The 17,199-nt window shown below is 41.7% G+C and overlaps 1 protein-coding gene across 1 annotated transcript in view; it reads left to right on the forward strand.

Annotated features, from left to right (window-relative positions):
• PTPRG (protein tyrosine phosphatase receptor type G) overlaps window positions 1-17,199 on the forward strand; it is a 415,060-nt gene that overhangs the window by 256,710 nt on the left and 141,151 nt on the right. The window contains exon 5 of the mRNA XM_054216618.1: window positions 15,184-15,279. Within this exon, the coding sequence (XP_054072593.1) occupies window positions 15,184-15,279 (96 nt within the window). The remainder of the gene's footprint in view (window positions 1-15,183; window positions 15,280-17,199) is intronic.

Consider the following 17,199-nt stretch of genomic DNA (forward strand, 5'->3'; position numbering starts at 1 on the left):
CCCAACTGCACATTCAGCAGAAAGAAACACTTTTCATGGAGTGTATCAAAGTGCCTGAATTGTGGAACCCCTTGTGAAATGATCTTCTAGCGATCAGCAGTAAATACAGGTTGGGAAGAGGATTTAACAGAGTTTTGGACAAACCAGTCAAAGGATGGTCCCTGTGCAGCTTCCATCTCAGAAAGGCCTCTGAGGTTTGCTGGAAGCTGCAGGGGTGTAGCTAAGGGGGGGACAGTTGCTGTTTGTCCATGTAAACATGCACTGTCTTGTTTTTACTTTCCGTTAGTGCTTGGTACTTGAGACAGAATATAGAGCTAGATGCACCTGTAGCCTGAACCAAGTGTTTTTGTGAGGGCTCTCCAGGGCTATATTAATGCAGCCTGAAGTGTCAGACAACATCCATGGCAACACTGCTCTAGACAAGAAGCTCTGCAGAAAGAGGGCAGATTGAAATAATCTAAAAAGCATTGATATACCTTCCGAGGTACGTGCTTAAGTGAGAAGGGAATGGCACTGGAAACCAGCGGATCAAAACTGGTGTTTTGTAAATCATTGGTGGACATAATTAATGGATACGCTTGTGCCATCCATAGCCCTTGGCTGGCAGTTTGTGTAAAGGAAGCTCTTGAGAGTGAAAGGGCCAGATGATATATTAATGAAGGGAGGGAGATAAAATACAGTGCTTGCAATTTCACCATCTCCTGGGATCTCAGGACCCTGTAATGCCAACACACCAACCACCACGTGACTGGGTGTTCTGGGAAGACAGTCATGATCCTGAACGTGGTTTGACCTGCTGAGAGCAGCGGTGTGGGAAGCTACCAGAGCTGCCACTGACTTCACCTAAATCTTCCACAGCCCTTTGGCGTGAGAGATATGGATGCTGTCTCTTCTTTCTTTCTCCTTTTCTTCCCCCCTCTCACTTCTTTTCCTTCCTATCTCTTTCTTCCTTCTGTTTAATGCAAGCCTGGCATAGTGAGGCCCTTTCGCAGCACTGCTGTGATCCCGTGACCGGCGAGGCAGGGAGAAGCTGTGCCCTGTGCCACCTGACAGGAGTTACCAGGTGTTGGAGTGGCTGATAACAGCCGCTTTCATTGCCTGTTTTCCACGGTAATGAAGTTGCAAGCATCAGTAGCAGAAGCTGCTTTATCTGTCTCTGCACTTCTTTTCTTTTTGCTGTTACTTTTTTTTTCTGCAGAAATTAGGACTGGACTCCAGGACTACTCTAGATTATCTCACCTGTTTCTCTGCAGAATATCTGTCACCACATTTAATAACATCCAAAGATTGTCCTTCTAAGAAAATCCCATTCGCTAACAGAGATGGAGATAAGGCACATTGGTGAAGCTCGAAAACTTAATTGTTTATATTTGAAATTCTTTATTTTTCTGTACTGTTCTTAACTTTTATCCTATATCTTTAATGAAAGGTTATAAAGATGTTTAAATCATTAGGGTTGCCATGGAGCTGAGCAGCCCGGGTTTGTGCTCTCAGCTCAAACCAAGTTTGACTGTTCAGCATTACAGACAGGGTCATGTTAACACCTTAGCCTCCAACTCTTCGTGCTCTATTTTATTAATGTGAGTGAGCCAAGCTGTTGGATGCTTTTTCCCCTGGAGCCACAGGCTGTGCTGCTGGAGGGCAGAATGACGCTCTGGGTCACTGGTGGATACTGGTATATGAACAGGGTACTTCGACTCCCTCAGGATCAAGCAGATGACATTACAGCTGTTGGATTCAGGTCGCATTTCACCACCTTTTCTGTACAGCTACGAGAGCAAGATGCATACTTTTATTAAGTGAATATGGGGATTATTGAGTAAACACAAGACTTTCTTATCTAGGGCTCTGATTACAAACCTGCAATATTTCTGTCATAAATTGACCTGGAAGACTTCTCTCAGTGAAGCATTAGCATTAGATGATGACAGACTTTGGAGTGTTTGTGTTTGACAGGGGATGCTGTGGAAGGAAACCAGGCACGCTGGATTAAAGACTGAAGCTAGCCAGGGTGGAAGAGGAAAGCTAAAAAAAAAACCCTGAAATAGGACAAGAACCATTTATCAGAGACAACAGACGTTCACCCTCTGCAGCAGGCATTTCTGCTCCTGAGGTGTCGACACAGGAGACAGGAGGCGGTGCCTGGACCTAGTTTAAGAGATAAAATACTGAGATATGGATATGATCTTTAAAACGTGCTGGGACATGTTTATTTTGTGCATCTGGTGAGAAACACCCTATTGTTCTTTTTCTGAAATACCCCCAGTAACAAACATTAGCATATTAGTGACATTCACTGTTTGAGTGAGGAGATAATTATTTTCTTGAAACTGGACATTTGGAATGTCCTCTGGCTGTGCACTCTTAGGTTATCATCAAGGCTGTATGGTTAGAAGAGCACCATTTGCACCATGTCTTGTTACTATGTAGTAAGTTAACTTTGGTATCTAAAAGAGAACTTTATTCTGTGTTTAATCTCCTTTCAATATTTCAGTGCAGCATATGCTCACCTTTTTCTAAACCTTTATTGCAATACTAGGAAAGTTTAAAATTTAAATCGAGGCTTTAACTTTAATTCCGTTCCTTGAGCCGTGGTGTATTTTAAGTAGGTGGTGGTATATTTGAGCAATCTTTTTGGCAATACCTTGCTGACCAAGACTGAGATTTATGCAAGTGGTTTTATCTCAGATTTGTGATTCATAATGTATCTTGTTATAAAAAGGTTAAATAAAAGAAATATAACTTTTATAGAACATAGGCTATAAACAGATTCTGAAATGAATCAGTGATTTGTAGGTTAATATATGAATTTTTAACTTCAGTGCCACACTTTTAATATATTTCAGGCTTCTTGATCCAAAGCTTACTTTATATTCTGACGGTGTGCAATTGTTTGCTGTAATCTCAAGAGAAGATAAGCATGACATCTGGTTCACACCTGTGGTTTTAGGGATAAGAGCATAGCTGCTTTATGTATTATTCAGGGCACTCTGTTGAAACTGCAAGGAATTTGACTCTTTGAGGCCCTTTGTCCCTAGGTTTTATACTTGCTGAAAGTAAACATGAAATATAGGAGTCTTCTCTCAGTAGGTATTGAATAGACTATTTATTCCAACCTATGCCTGCTGCCAGAAGGGAAATTAGTTATGCAGGTTAATTATCAGATTTATGATAAAGACTTTACTTGTGCAACTCCCGTATTTCAAAAGTTCCATTGAGGCATTTCATGCTGTGAGAGAACAATGCCAGGAGAGGTGAATGTACCGGTAACACGTACAACGGTGTGGTTTTGTATCGCAGGTGATGCCTCCGCTGCCCACCGCAGCCCCAGCCCTGGCCCCAGGCGGTGTGGGACATGCTCTCCATGTTATGTGAGAGGGAGAGGCTGCACCATTTTGCAGCATTTCCAGTTTCCATTCATTGCAGGCACAAACCGAGGGTCTGGGCTGGTGGAGACGGCAGTGGCGTGAGCAAGAATTAATTTGGTTGGGCACTTCTAGGGCCAAAGGCACCCACAGTCTGGAGAAAAGCCAGCCGCTGTCATACTGAAAACCAGAACTTAGATGGTGCCCATTACCCAGGTGAATTGTTCCAATGTGAGATGCTTAGGCAGAAGAGGTGCTTTCAGGAATACACAGGTGTGAGCCAGGGTGGAAATGCGACTCTGGCTTGAGACTCGTTTCTATTAATAAAATGCAGAGTAGAGGGAAGGGATGGAGCTGGCAGAGCCTGGCTGAGCAGGGGCACAACTGTGCGTGCCTCCCACAGGGAGTGTATACTGAAACTGTACTGAATCAAAGCCTGTCAAATTTGGACTCAAATGCCAATCTGTTGTCACTATTGTGTTCGTCAGGCGTCCAAAGAAGTTCAACGTGCTTTTCTTTCGACATCAAGGAGCCCTTAAAAAATTGGAGGTGTTAAAGCTGAGAGGTTGTTTTACTCACATTCTATAAGGTGATGCCACGAGCAAGCAGCAGAGTCAGATGCAGCAGGGGAGTCTCGACACGGCATCTGCAGACAGGTACCAGCGTGGGAGGGGGTGAGAGTTAGATTTGTTTCTGTTTCACAGCCATGGAAGAATAACTTTGATATTTAGCAAAGAACCACTACAGAATGTGTTTGCAAATGGGTTTGCAGATGTGACAGTGGACAAGGTTTTAACTTTAAAAGGCTGCACAATTTCTAGCACTTTAACCTTTCCATCAGTTTCGCTGGTTACTTGAATATTTTGCTTCTTGCTGTGCTGAATCATAGAATCAGTTAGGTTGGAAAAGACCCTTGGGATCATCGAGTCCAACCATTGTCTCCACTCTACAAAGTTCTCCCCTGCACCATATCCCCTAACACCACATCTAAACAAGTCTTAAACACATCCACGGATGGTGACTCCACCACCTCCCTGGGCAGCCTATTCCAGTGTCTGATCACTCTTTCTGTGAAGAATTTTTTCCTAATGTCCAGCCCAAACCTACCCTGCTGCAGCTTGACCCCATTCCCTCTTGTTCTATCACTAATTACCTGAGAGATGAGTCCAGCACCAACCTCTCTACAATGTCCTTTCAGGTAGTTGTAGAGAGTGATGAGGTCTCCCCTCAGCCTCCTCTTCCTCAAACTGAACAGTCCCAGCTCCTTCAATCGCTCCTCATAAGATTTATTCTCCAGGCCCCTCACCAGCTTCGTTGCCCTCCTCTGCCCTCGCTCCAGCACCTCGATATCTCTCTCATATTGAGGTGCCCAAAACTGGACACAATACTCAAGGTGTGGCCTCACCAGTGCTGAGTACAGGGGGACAATCACCTCCCTCCTTCTGCTGGTCACACTATTTCTAATACAAGCCAGGATGGCACTGGCTTTCTTGGCCACCTGGGCACACTGCAGGCTCATGTTCAGCCGCTTGTCAATTAGAACCGCCAGGTCCTTTTCTGCCAGGCAGCTCTCCAGCCACACTGCCCCAAGCCTGTAGCGATGCACGGGGTTGTTGTGGCCCAAGTGCAGGACCCGGCACTTGGCCTTTTTGAAGCACATTCCGTTAGCGTTGGCCCATCGGTCCAATCTATCCAAGTCTCTCTGTAGAACCTCCCTCTCATGCAGATCAACACTCCCGCTTAACTTGGTGTCATCTGCAAACTTGCTGATGATACACTCTATGTCCTTATCAGGATCATCAATGAAGACGTTAAACAGAAATGGTCCCAGTCCAGTTCTTTTTGATTTGTTAGTGTTGATACAGAATCATGTCCTTAACAAGCTGATGCCATTAAGGTGGTGTGTTCAGCCACTCTCTGTGTGTGTGTCTGTACACGAAGTTGCTCAGACAAGACGTTTGCAAATTTCTTAACACCACGCTTCAGATGTGTACAGACGTCTCTTTCTCCTCCAGTAAAACAGTCAGAGGATAAGGGTAAAGAAAGCTAGAAAATTAGAGACAGAGTAGAGAGATATTACATGCAGGGTCTTCCAGGAGACTGGGGAATTTGGGTAGGCACGCCGTGGTGGGGAAAGATTTCAATTTTACGCATTTTCAAGAGATCTTGAGTTTTAGAAAGGATATCGTGTACTCGCTCCTTGCATATTAAGCACTTTTGAGAAACTTGAAGTAACACACCCACATTAAGCAGTTGCATTGGAAAAATCCCTCTTATGTTCCAGCAGAAAGTCTGTGGCAGAACTAATGCCGTCCCCGCAGCGCAGGGCTGTCCCACCTTCCTCCAGTAATCTGCAAGGTGCTACTGAGACCTCTGATGCTGAGCACCCTGCTTGTTTTATCTTTGGGATTACAATGCTGCCTTAGATAGAGGTGTATTCTGCAAAATATGGGAAAGCCCATATTATTTTTGCCCTCTGTTATGAAGCCCTTGAAGTAAGCTCTTCTCACGGGCTGATTCTGCTGTAATTGCCCATATACTTCACAGTTCATAAATAAAAATAACTCTGCAAGTGTACAGCCCGGAGGATTTCACATCCCCTCAGAGACAGGAATGGCCTTTCGCCCAGCAAAACGCTTCTGAAAACGTGCCCCATCTGCTGCATGGCTTTGAATCCAGAGATGCAACAAAACTATAAATATCTCAAAATTTGTTCTGAGGCATTTTGAAGATCATTAAACCTCGTGGAAGAGCTCGCCTTCTCCCATTTTAAAAAAAGGAAAAAAACAAAACAAAACAAACCCACAAAAACCCAAATAAACCACACAGGGCGTTCTGAATTCCACAGTACAAAAAGAATAATTTGCGCTAAGATGTGAGCTCTCAGAGGAATGAATACTTGTGCTAGTGTATCTTTAAAGTGAATGGTATATGAAATTGTATTAATCACACATGCTAGGAAAAGTGTGCTTTTGTAGGGTTTATTTTTAAAGTGCAGCTCCGCTCTTTTCCCCGAAGAGCACTGGAGTGTTTTTGCTAGGAAATCCCGGCAGTTCTTTCCATTCTGGCAGCACTTCTTGATGTTTAAGAAAGTAAATGGATTCTATAAAGACAAGCTAAAGTATGGACAGTTTGGGTATTTTGAAGTTTAAAACTCTTTCTTCAGTAGTTTAGTTCTTGTGGGAAGACCATGGGAAACAGATGAAGACGACATCTGAAGCAGTCACTTTTGGGTTGAGTTCAGAGCTATTCTGTTCATGCAGTCAGTCCATCCAGCTTGGGTTTAGTTGCTGTGGTGTTTGGTGCTTAGCCACTTCGTAAATTGCCTGTTTCAGTTTTTCACCCCTGCCAGCAGCTAAGTATTGCTTCTAATTTTTCTGTTTGGACAGTTTTAGAAAGCAAAGTTTGTCTTTCGTTGAAATGGGAGTCTCAGCATCGCTTGTTCCCACACGCGTGGGCTTGCTGTCTTCTTTGGGATATGCCACGCTTAGACAAAGCCATTGCAGGTGAGACTCAGAACTACTCGATAAAGAAATCAAAAAGTCTCTGGCAGAGTCAGAGTCTGGTAGCAGAGCTAAAGACCAGTGGAAGACCCCAGCTGACCTCCAGGAGCCGGGGAAGATGCCCTCCAGGGGTATGTGAATGCAGTGCCGCGCAATAAGCATCTGCCCTGAACTCCTGTGACATCAGCTCTATGTCAGATATGAGCTGTTTAGAAGTCGGTACCACTATTAAGAGGCAACGTACTGTCTCCATGAGGTACTTGTGTGACTCTTCCTTATTGCAATATCGAGCAAATGAACAGCAACCCCACAGTTTTTTCAAATGGTAGTTTATCTTACATGTTTTTCAATTGCTTGTCATTCTTCCCATCTATTCCCAATCTTTCATAATTTTCTTCAAAAATCATCCAGTTAAAGGAGGGATGGGTAATGCCCAGAAATGGGCAGTGATTTATGCAAGACAGCAGAAATTCTCTAGTAGTCTGGGAAGATGAGCCTTTGCTGTCCAAGGACTAGTGGGTTGCTGCTTCTTCTCAAGTTACCAGAAGGCCTGATATAAGGAATACTCCTGCTTTTACCCAAAAATCAGAATACTGAGCAATTTGTCTCTCATTTGGTTTTATGGGTTTCTTAAGCTTTTCAGGAGGGAAGGAGCTTAGCATTTTCAAGGTTTTTTCTCACAGACATGAAGGCAGCAGCCACAGTGATTTTTAAAATTGCAGTGAAGGTCCTCCTGGAATCACTTCATTCCAGATCCTTGGGCTTTAAGTGAAATACCGTATGTCAGGAACCCTCTGATGGAGGAGTATGAATAAGCAGTACTGTGTGGTGTAATCTTTTATCCTTCTTTTTATTTTTACCTCCTCTTCTCCTTGGATCTCTTCCATCCCTTGGACATGTGGTTCTCATCCTTTTTATGAGCTGACTGAGCACCCTATTGTACACTTACCACCCACGTTTCCAGAAAAAGAGCCTTCTAAATTTGTGAGTCTAACAAGATGCTGTGATGTATCTGGATACACAGGTATAATTACCACAGGATGAAGATGGTTAAACATTTTTAGAAGAGGAGAAGAGGAGGAAAGGTTCAAAAAAGCCTCCTGCTCATTATGCTTCGATTCTTGTTTACATCTTAGTATTAAAGTGTTAGTATTATAATTTCCTGTGTTTGGAAGGAGGTCAGACACGAAACAACATTTGTAACAAGGAAGAGGATCAGAAATGAGAGGCACTGCATGGGGAGGTAATAGCCGCAGCTCTATAATTCAGGGGTCTTGTGTGTTGTGAAAGAGAAGACTTACTGCTGATTTTTTGTTGGTTTTGAATGATTTATAACATTTTACTTGTGGCGGAGTGTTGCAATCTATGTTGTCATGGAAATTCTATTGAATTTATAGTTCCATTTATCCAAAACGATTTTCCAGACTTCATTTCATGGTGAATCATATGGCTGTTACTTGGGGTACAAAGCAATTGCAAAAAAGTTTCATGTTACGGAAAGCATAAACACTGAAACCGTTATTTTCATATTATGGAAATACAAATGAATGCGACATACAGCTTTTTAGCATCAAATATGCCTTCATCGTGTAATGACTCTGTGTACATACATGAGATGGATTTTCTTGTTTGGGAGGGGAGCGGGCCTGAGGGGTATTTATTTCTGGCAGTAGAAATCAGGGAGGTTTCTGTCTTGCCAAGGTACTTCTCTCTTAACATTCAGGACTTAACACTCAAGGTCCTGAGTGCTATGGCCACGATCCAGCAATGCATTGAAGCCCAGGGCAATCCTACAAGCATGGTGTTACCTTGCTGTTCCTACTGGGCTCTTACTGGACCACTCACAGGTTTAAACGCTGTTAGAGGCAGAACATGCAACAACTACCAACTTTCAGGTTGAAAACAACTATGAAATCGCTTAGCCTCCACTTACAGCATAGCTACACCTACTGCGTTATTTGTAGATAACAAAGCAATAATTAATGCTTACTATTAAAAAAGATTAAAGGGAAATTTGCATGCCTTCTAAGGCGTGTGAATGTCTAAATTGAGTTAAATTCTGTTATATCGTTTATATGATCTTTGCTCTTCTGTTGTTTCAACCCCTTCCATTTTTTTCAGCCTAGCATTGTATTCATTATCAAGTTGCAATTACTTTAGGGCAAAGACTCTGTCTGACTCTTTGTTTTGCAATTTACCCAGCACGCTTTTAGGCACTGTGAAATACTAAGTTATGACATTCAAAATACATCTCTGTACCTGCCTAACTATAGTTAAAAATTCACTGATGAATAATAGACTAGGCAGGAAAAACATGCCATTATCTGCTCCTGTTCAACTTTATCTTTAAAAGAATGCAGTATACTCTATGTTATTACATCAAGCTCTAGTAGGAGAATTGGAAAACATCACGATTCGCTCTTCCCCCCCGCCTTTTCTAAGCAGATTTAGAATATGTTATAAATGATAAGTTTCATGCTTTTTTTAAAGAGAATATAATGAGGAGTCAAACATCAGACTTCATTGTCCCAATGTACATCTCACACTCCAGTAAACACACAGACTGCAGGACAGTTATTCTGAATTTTCAGTGCTGCAGTGAAGATTACATTATGTCTGTAGAAAATTTTTATTCCAGCCAAACGGATCACATCATCCAGTTTGCTAGAAATCTATGCACATATTTTAAAGCAGAAGTAAGTTACATACGGGCTTTCAATTAAGAAAAATCATGTATGATTCATAATCTTAGCACAGAATTTGTTTTTGTGCGAGAGGTTTTAAATCCAGCCATAAAAGTGGCTGAGAATAATTTATTCTTACAATATAAGCAGCAAAGGTACTAATTAAGAATTAGTATATTCAGTGATTAACTCCATCGTTTAAAGCAAACATTTCAAAATTTTTGTTTTGCCGCTCTGCAGATTTGCAATCTACCTGCGATGCCTGAGTGTTTTGCTCCTTTGAAAATACTGTCTCCAAAGCAGTACACAATAAACCACATATCTGTTGCCTCTGCATCTTCCTGCCTGATTCATCAAAAAATTGGCTGCCTATAAAACCTTTTTTTTTTCTCTTTAGCTTTAAATTGCATGGTAGTCCTTGGATTGTTGGAAGGAAACGAGCGGAAAGCTAATTCTGATGATCTTTTCCCTTCCACCAGAATTCCTGATACTATTGAATATTCTGTACTCCACATCTGTGAAAGCACAATGAGCCTTTGTTCATTTTTTAATCTGAAGAGAAATCTGCTGTAGGAGGTTGCACAGGGTGATAACAGTCCAATTTAAAAGTCTCAATTATTTATTTTTAAAATACTTGGCATCTGTCTATGGAAAATGTACTTGCTTGGTTTCCAGTCTCTTAGAATTGCTTTGAACTCGCTTACATCTTCTGGGATCTATCAAATGCTCATTGTGGCTTTTCTCTCATAAGTGCTGAATGAGTTTAGCCATGATAGTCTGTATTGGATGTAAACTTTCTGTCTTGGTAGTGGGGTAATAAGAGCAAAAAGATGTCATGCACAGGAATGGTGATTTCTGTCTGGATGTCTCTCTTGCCAAGCAGAGGAGGAGCATCCGAGCAGAGAGCTGGGGCCTTTTATTTGTGGCAGGGAGAAGCCATTCATTTGAATCAGGCTCAGTTTTTGCAAGCCAGTGACATTTCATAAAGAGGGTTTAGTCATTCAGCGGCAATTGGACTTAATAAAATCATAACTGATCTCTGGTGGGCAATATTTCTCAGTAATACACACGCACTTTTTGGACAGCTTGTCCTTACAAGATGAGCGTGGTGGCAGCCCAGTTTTGAGTCAAAATCTCTTAAGCACAGAGCAGGGCCTGATCTTTTGTCAGCTCTGGAGAACACCAGATTTCTGTAGAGGTTGGAAGAATGCAGTTGAAGAAAGGTGTTTCTGCAGAGAGTAGGTTGAGCCCCGAGGAAGAGGGGATTGCCTGCCCCACGTCGTGGTGGAGGGTGTTGAGTGTGGTAGGAGCATGGAGGCAGAGACCCTCCACGCTGGGGAATTCCTCGGGTCTTGGTGATGTATTAATTTGCGTAAGCATTGTCAGCTGGAAAAAGGCCCGGAGTGCTTGGAAACTGTAATGGTTGGGCACTGAAGCTTCCTGGGCAGAAGAGACTAGAAAACATGACATGGTTTTATAGGGTGACTGGCAATTATCTCCTGGGTTATGGCAGAATGAGGGTTTTCTCTCTAATCCTCTGTTTTAAGGCACTTGTAACATTCTGAAGATTTTCCCTTTCAGTGAGATTTTTTCAGGCTTAATCTGTTCTGTACAACAAATCTCTCTCAAGTTTGAGTGAAAACAATTCTACTCTTTTAGAGTGTGAAGAGTGTCAAAGCATAATTTTTTTCCATTAAAAGCAAGCTCTTGCCCTCTCCCTGCCTTGGTAAAGCTCCGTAGCTGCAGTAGTTGTTGGTAGCATTTTAGGATGGAGTGAGTCTTCCTGCAAGAAATTGCCTTTGCGTTGCTAGGGACGGTTTGTTCCAGCTTAGCCTTATCAAAATACTGAAAATTTCAAGTTGCTTGGACGCTACACGCTTTTTTTATAACAGGTCTTTACAAGGTACATGCTAGCATACTGCTGTGTTGCACACCTGAGATTAAGGAAGTCCGTGTAAGCCTTTCCCAGCCTTGTTAGTTGTAATGGGGCTAGATGTGAGAGACTTATAAATCTAGTGTATTGTGCCATAGAGAACAGGACTCTCAAGTCCTCTGGGACCTATGCCACCAGGACGGCTATTTGGAGCACTTTCAGCAGGGATGTGCGGCACAGAGCATTCTGACTGCAGACAGTTAGTGGTACACTATAGAAACTACAAAGGGTATTCCGGGCTTTCCCAGTGCTAAGGCATTCAGAGCCTTTAAAAATTTATATATTTTTTTTAAATATTGGAAAATAGAAGCCGTTGCGAAATCACAAGTGATGATGTACGAGAAAATGGTGGTTTACGATGCTGAGGTCAGGCAGTGCCACAGTTCAGGTTGGATGTGCAAGCTTGGATGATGCTCCCTTCTGCATTTCACAAATATCATAATAAGATGCAAATTTTCTTTAGCTTAAATGTCCCTTTGTTGCATTCTGTACTACTGCTTTGTATGTACCCAGCAGAGACTATAGAAGTCATTTATATGCAAAATGCGCCATATATTGTATATACTAATTATATAATAAGGAGTAATAATGGAAATTTTCTGGCATGTTTAGGCCACTTAAGTATGCGGTGAAATTAATTTTATGGTTAACTGTCTTATTCCTGATTTGTACATAAAGAACATTATGCCATCTGTAGAAAATATTAAATTAAATATCTACTGATAAATGTATTCAAGATTATGTATATTATGTATAAAAGAACAAAAATACATTAGATACATTTACATTTTATTGTAAATTGCAGGGAAACAGATGAGCGTTTATTATGGAAGAGAACAATATGTGATCACATAATTAGAAAATTGTCATAATACTAATGCTCAGCGGTGTACAGGTGTGGTTTTATGATCAGCCTGAACCATGCGGCTTCGAGGCTGTAACTTTACCATCTTCTTAACATTGTTTTTGCAGTTTATGCGTGTGTAAATTATATAAGAGCAATTCCTGGGAGATTCTGCTCCTAAAATGTTCATTCTAGCTGTATGAACACATAAGGAAGCTACTGTATGACAGATGACGATAATTTTTCATACAAGACAGTTCCCCTTGACTTGATGGATGCAGAGAGAGGAACCACGCTCTCTGGAAAAACACCAGGGAGCGGTGGGAAAACGTTTCAATGTGTATGGTAATCAAGGCAGAGTGTGGTTCTTGATTAGTCTGTGAAATTGCACTGCTGAGACGAGGGATCTGAATTAAGCACTTTTTTTACCAAAGCCCTTTGCACTGCTATCCAAAAGTGTATTGTGAAAATTAATTTTCTTAAAATGCCATGAGCAAAATTGATCCAAAATGATTTTGGCATATGCGGAACTCACTCAGTGATACTTTTCTTCATAAGGTCCTATGAGGACTATATAGTGAAATGTTTTATATAAGGTATACCTAATTTTAGGCTTCATTTAAAGTAGAGTAAAAAGTAATTTGTGAGTGTTTTGTGAGCTTTGTCTGTGCTGGCTAAATTGAAGTTTAAGCAGTTCTACCTGAAACAAACTGTTTCTAATTTCTACATCGATGAGTGACTGTACCTCAGTCTACGTTTGTTCAAAGCATGAGTTGTCAGAACCTGGAGGCACCACCAACTTTGTGAGATATTGCCAGCATCTCTGTATGTGCTGTGAATACATTAGGAATAGGAAGGCCAAAATAGGGGAAGAAAATTGCTTTCAAATTTTATGAAGCTAGAGTGAGTACCAGACAATTTTTTTCATTTTTTGTGAGCCATTTGGACTGTGGTCTTATTTTATCCTCCTGCTGAAAAAAGTACCCCTACCTCTGGAGAGACTGATCTTCATCTTGGCCTTTTCTCTATATGGTGATGTTTTATTAGATGTATAGGTACTTTGCCAGTATTATATATTACAGCCAATACATACAGTCAGAAGCCTGGGAATCAGTAAATACGAGCAGGAACACATCTGAGCAAGATAAAAAGGGTATCATCTCATCTGGCATTATACAAAACTTCAGGATACAGGAAAAATACTTGCATTTGTGAATAAGGTAGGGTGTCATGCAGCACAATCTTGGAAAAAGCCAAACAGCCCCAAACAAGTTATTGGTGCCAGCAGAGCATTTGCCTGGAGACAGATGAGCAGGAGGGAGCAATGGTCAGACCGGCAGTGTGTCAGGAGGCATGGTTAGTTAGACCTTAGTCTCTGTTTAACTATGTACGGAGTGGCTGTTTATCACCTAATAATGCTGTGAAAAGCCTGCATAGGTCAGGTACCGGGCGACGGGCAGCAGAGAAGCAGGAGTGACCGTGCAGGTTCAGGCAAGAGGCCAGTGGCAGAGAAGCCGCATGGGTCCATTCCTGTTTCATAGTCAGGAAATGATTTTTTGCCAGAGTCAACGTGCACAGGTGAACAGTAGTAGTGTGCATAAGTAGTGCAGTAGTGTTGCCCCCACGGACATGCCAGGCTGGTTTGGATTTCGAAATCCATCCGGCAGGATCCCTCACTGGGGCCTAAGAGCAACTGCTGCGAAGCCCTGTTCTCGTGCTTGGCTGTTACCATCAGGCACGTGTTTTTAATTTGTTACGTGTAGAGCACGCATACAACAAATGTTACCAATCCTGAATTTACTCTGTGAAAATGTACACACCTGAATGGTATAATGTTGAGAAGGGAGCATTGCATGTTTTGGACGTAAACCAAATCCTTGGAGCAAGTCATGGCTGATACAGATGGGCTGACATTAGGGGCTTCTTTGGGAACAGAGAGGTTGAAGAACTGCTGGGGAAGCAGCAAGGTGTTAGGAGGGCTGGCAGAAGTGGGAGCTCAGCTAATGCCGTAAATGGAATGAGAACCATAGAGGAAATTAAGAGCAGTAGTGCCCACGGGCCTCTGTGAGTTGCCCTTATTCATGGCATGTGCGTGGAGTAAAGCGGGATTGTTCAACAGCGGAGTGTATGGAGGAAGCTATTTCTCGGTTCTCTTGTATTTGTGTAACTCAGATGTTTGCTGCTTTGGGGTAATCATTGTTCTCACCTGCTTTCACTTTGGGTTTGCCTAATTATTAATATTTATTATTCTTCCTAAAATGACATCAAAATATCTGGTTTTGTCTCACATACTTTTTGCTGAGCACTAATGCTTTGGAAATAAAAGTCATGAAATTTAACTGAAGTCAGGGAGAAGTCTGACCCTAACTGATAGTTCTGGATATCAGAGGCTCATAAAAATGCATTGCTACAGAGACAGACTTTTATCTTACAAATTGCTTTAGGAGTAAAGGAATAACTCTAAACGTTGAAATCCTTTTCAAAAATTCTCTATGGTTTTTGAGATAAATATGTTTAGCACATTTAGCAGAGCAGGAGATGAGCCTGCAATGAGCAAAGAAATGAAGAGATCCTGTCAGAAAGCACAAAGTTTACCATCTAAACAGACTGGCCATACTGTTTATTCTTGGGTTTGTTATTAAAATGCATTGCATTGACTCTGTTCCCTGGTTACTGTCCCAGTAGGGCAGTCATGCTATTAATCAAGATGCTAGTTAAACAATATTGTTCAGCAGAATTCCTTTATCTCAGGTTCATAATACTGGGTTTGCGTACGACGTGTATGCATTACCTCATTTGAAAGCTGTATGAATCACCACTAATGTGATTTTGTTGTTGTTTTTAATTTTTACAGATGCAGATTTACTTCTACAATCCTGATGACTTTGACAGTTTTGGAACAGCAGTACTAGAAAACAGGGTAGTAGGAGCCATGGCCGTGTTTTTTCAAGTAAGTTTAAACAAGGGCTATATCCATAAACCAAAGCATTCACCAAGTACTATTTAATTCATTGAATTGTTTCAAGCTTAATGGATGCATCTGTTTTCTTGTTCCCACCTGTCTAAGTGGAAGATATTTCATATTGTCTAAGTGTGATTTAAAATGTAAATAAGTATATTTAGAAACGTAATGAAAAATTTTGCATGAATTGTTTTGATTTTATAGCTACTTTACAGATGCAGATTGGAGAACACATTTATCATGGAACTTCCTTCACTGCTGAAGCACATTGCTGGGGTTCCTGGAATACTAACAAACCGACGTGAACTGGTTCTGCTTAGAGAAAACTTAAAATTCCAACATAGCTTGAGAGAAAATTAATCAATGAGTTCCATCAATCTTATCTTTAGCAGCTTCTTTCTAAATTGTCATAGTAACAAGTTCTTGAACAGATAGGTTTCCGAATGAGTGAATTTATGCATCCCCTTTTTTAAAATGCATCCTCGAGAGCGTGACTGCTCGGTTAGCTCATTTGTTGGTTCGACACCCTCGAGAACTGCGGTGCTGGGTAGCAACTGCTGCTTGTGATGGCTGGCGGGTCAAGCCACATGGCAGGCGGTGTTCAGCAATGTTGGGCTTTTTGTCATATTGCATCAGAAATGGAGTTTTTCCTTTGAGTCGAGGGTGGTTTGAATGGAGTGAGCTGGAGCGACTCCATACCACCACGCTGTCACAAGCAGAGAAGTGGCTAATGAAGATTTTGAAATATCTCAAGGTGTTCCTTTTTCAAAAGAGAAGAAAAAGGGGGAGGGAAGAGCAAGGGAATATGGTGGTCCTCTGTGAGGTTTCACGCTGGTTTTTACTGTGGAAGAAAATGATCTTACTGTTATCTTTGTGAAGCCAGATAAAAAAGAATATACAAGTACCCATATGTAAATACCTCCCTTTTTCTTATGATGTTAGTGTGACAAGCCTGACTCTGCTGCTCAAATTAAGTAAGGTTGTCTTTTTCCATGTCACTGGTTTTGATCAAATGCTTTGATAAGGAGAAAAGGACAGATCCTTGTATTGCATAATTTGCCATAACTCTGCTGACATCAGGCTAGTGGAAGTAGGCATGTTAAATTCATCACTGTTGAATTCTGAGCACTTCTGTGGCGTTTCATGTTAGGGTAAAGTTGGTGGAGCTGTGATAATTTACAGTGGCATAGCAGGATGATTCCCCAGACTTCTTAATCTTGATGTGCTGTGGGGAGCATTGGGCAAATCGAATTTGGCCTTAGAAGGCAGAAGTTTAGAAACAGAACAACCAAAGGCGCTGTTACTTGATTTATACCGCAGTGAAAAGCTGCACGTTCTGTGCGTGTGCCGTGTCAGGAGGAGCATGTGTTACGCCAGGGTGTGCAAGACATGTTGTGGCATCATGCGTCTGGAATTTAATTGCTAAATTACCCTGATGTGGCTTCACATAAGCCACATGAAGCACTGCCCCGTGTCGCACCATCTCCTAGTCTGTATGTGACATTTATTCCATAAACCTTGTTTTTAGAGGATCTTAAAATTGTAGTGGGACTTTGTTTTGTATTCCCCACCTGCAAAGGCAGGTGCTGCACTTACTGCAGGTCCCACTTTGCACGATTCCGAGGGAGCCATTAAACTCACTAAAAATAACCTAAAATAGTCTGTAATGCCATTAAAAAAAAAACTATCTTTGATTGTAAAAGACCTCAGGCTCTTTAAGACGGCAACCGAGTGTTGGGTCCCCTCAGGGATGCAGAAATCTATATTTTTCATCATTTCTAGCCCTGCAGGCCGTAGGACATTAGGCTGTAAAGTCTGGATGATGGTGCAGCTGGGCTCCTCTGCTCCAGGAGCCATGAAATCTGAAGCCATTACTGATAAACAGTCTCTGATCTCTTACAGAGAGTT

This window comes from Rissa tridactyla, chromosome 10 (assembly GCF_028500815.1).
Source record: "Rissa tridactyla isolate bRisTri1 chromosome 10, bRisTri1.patW.cur.20221130, whole genome shotgun sequence".
Taxonomy (NCBI): Eukaryota; Metazoa; Chordata; class Aves; order Charadriiformes; family Laridae; genus Rissa; species Rissa tridactyla.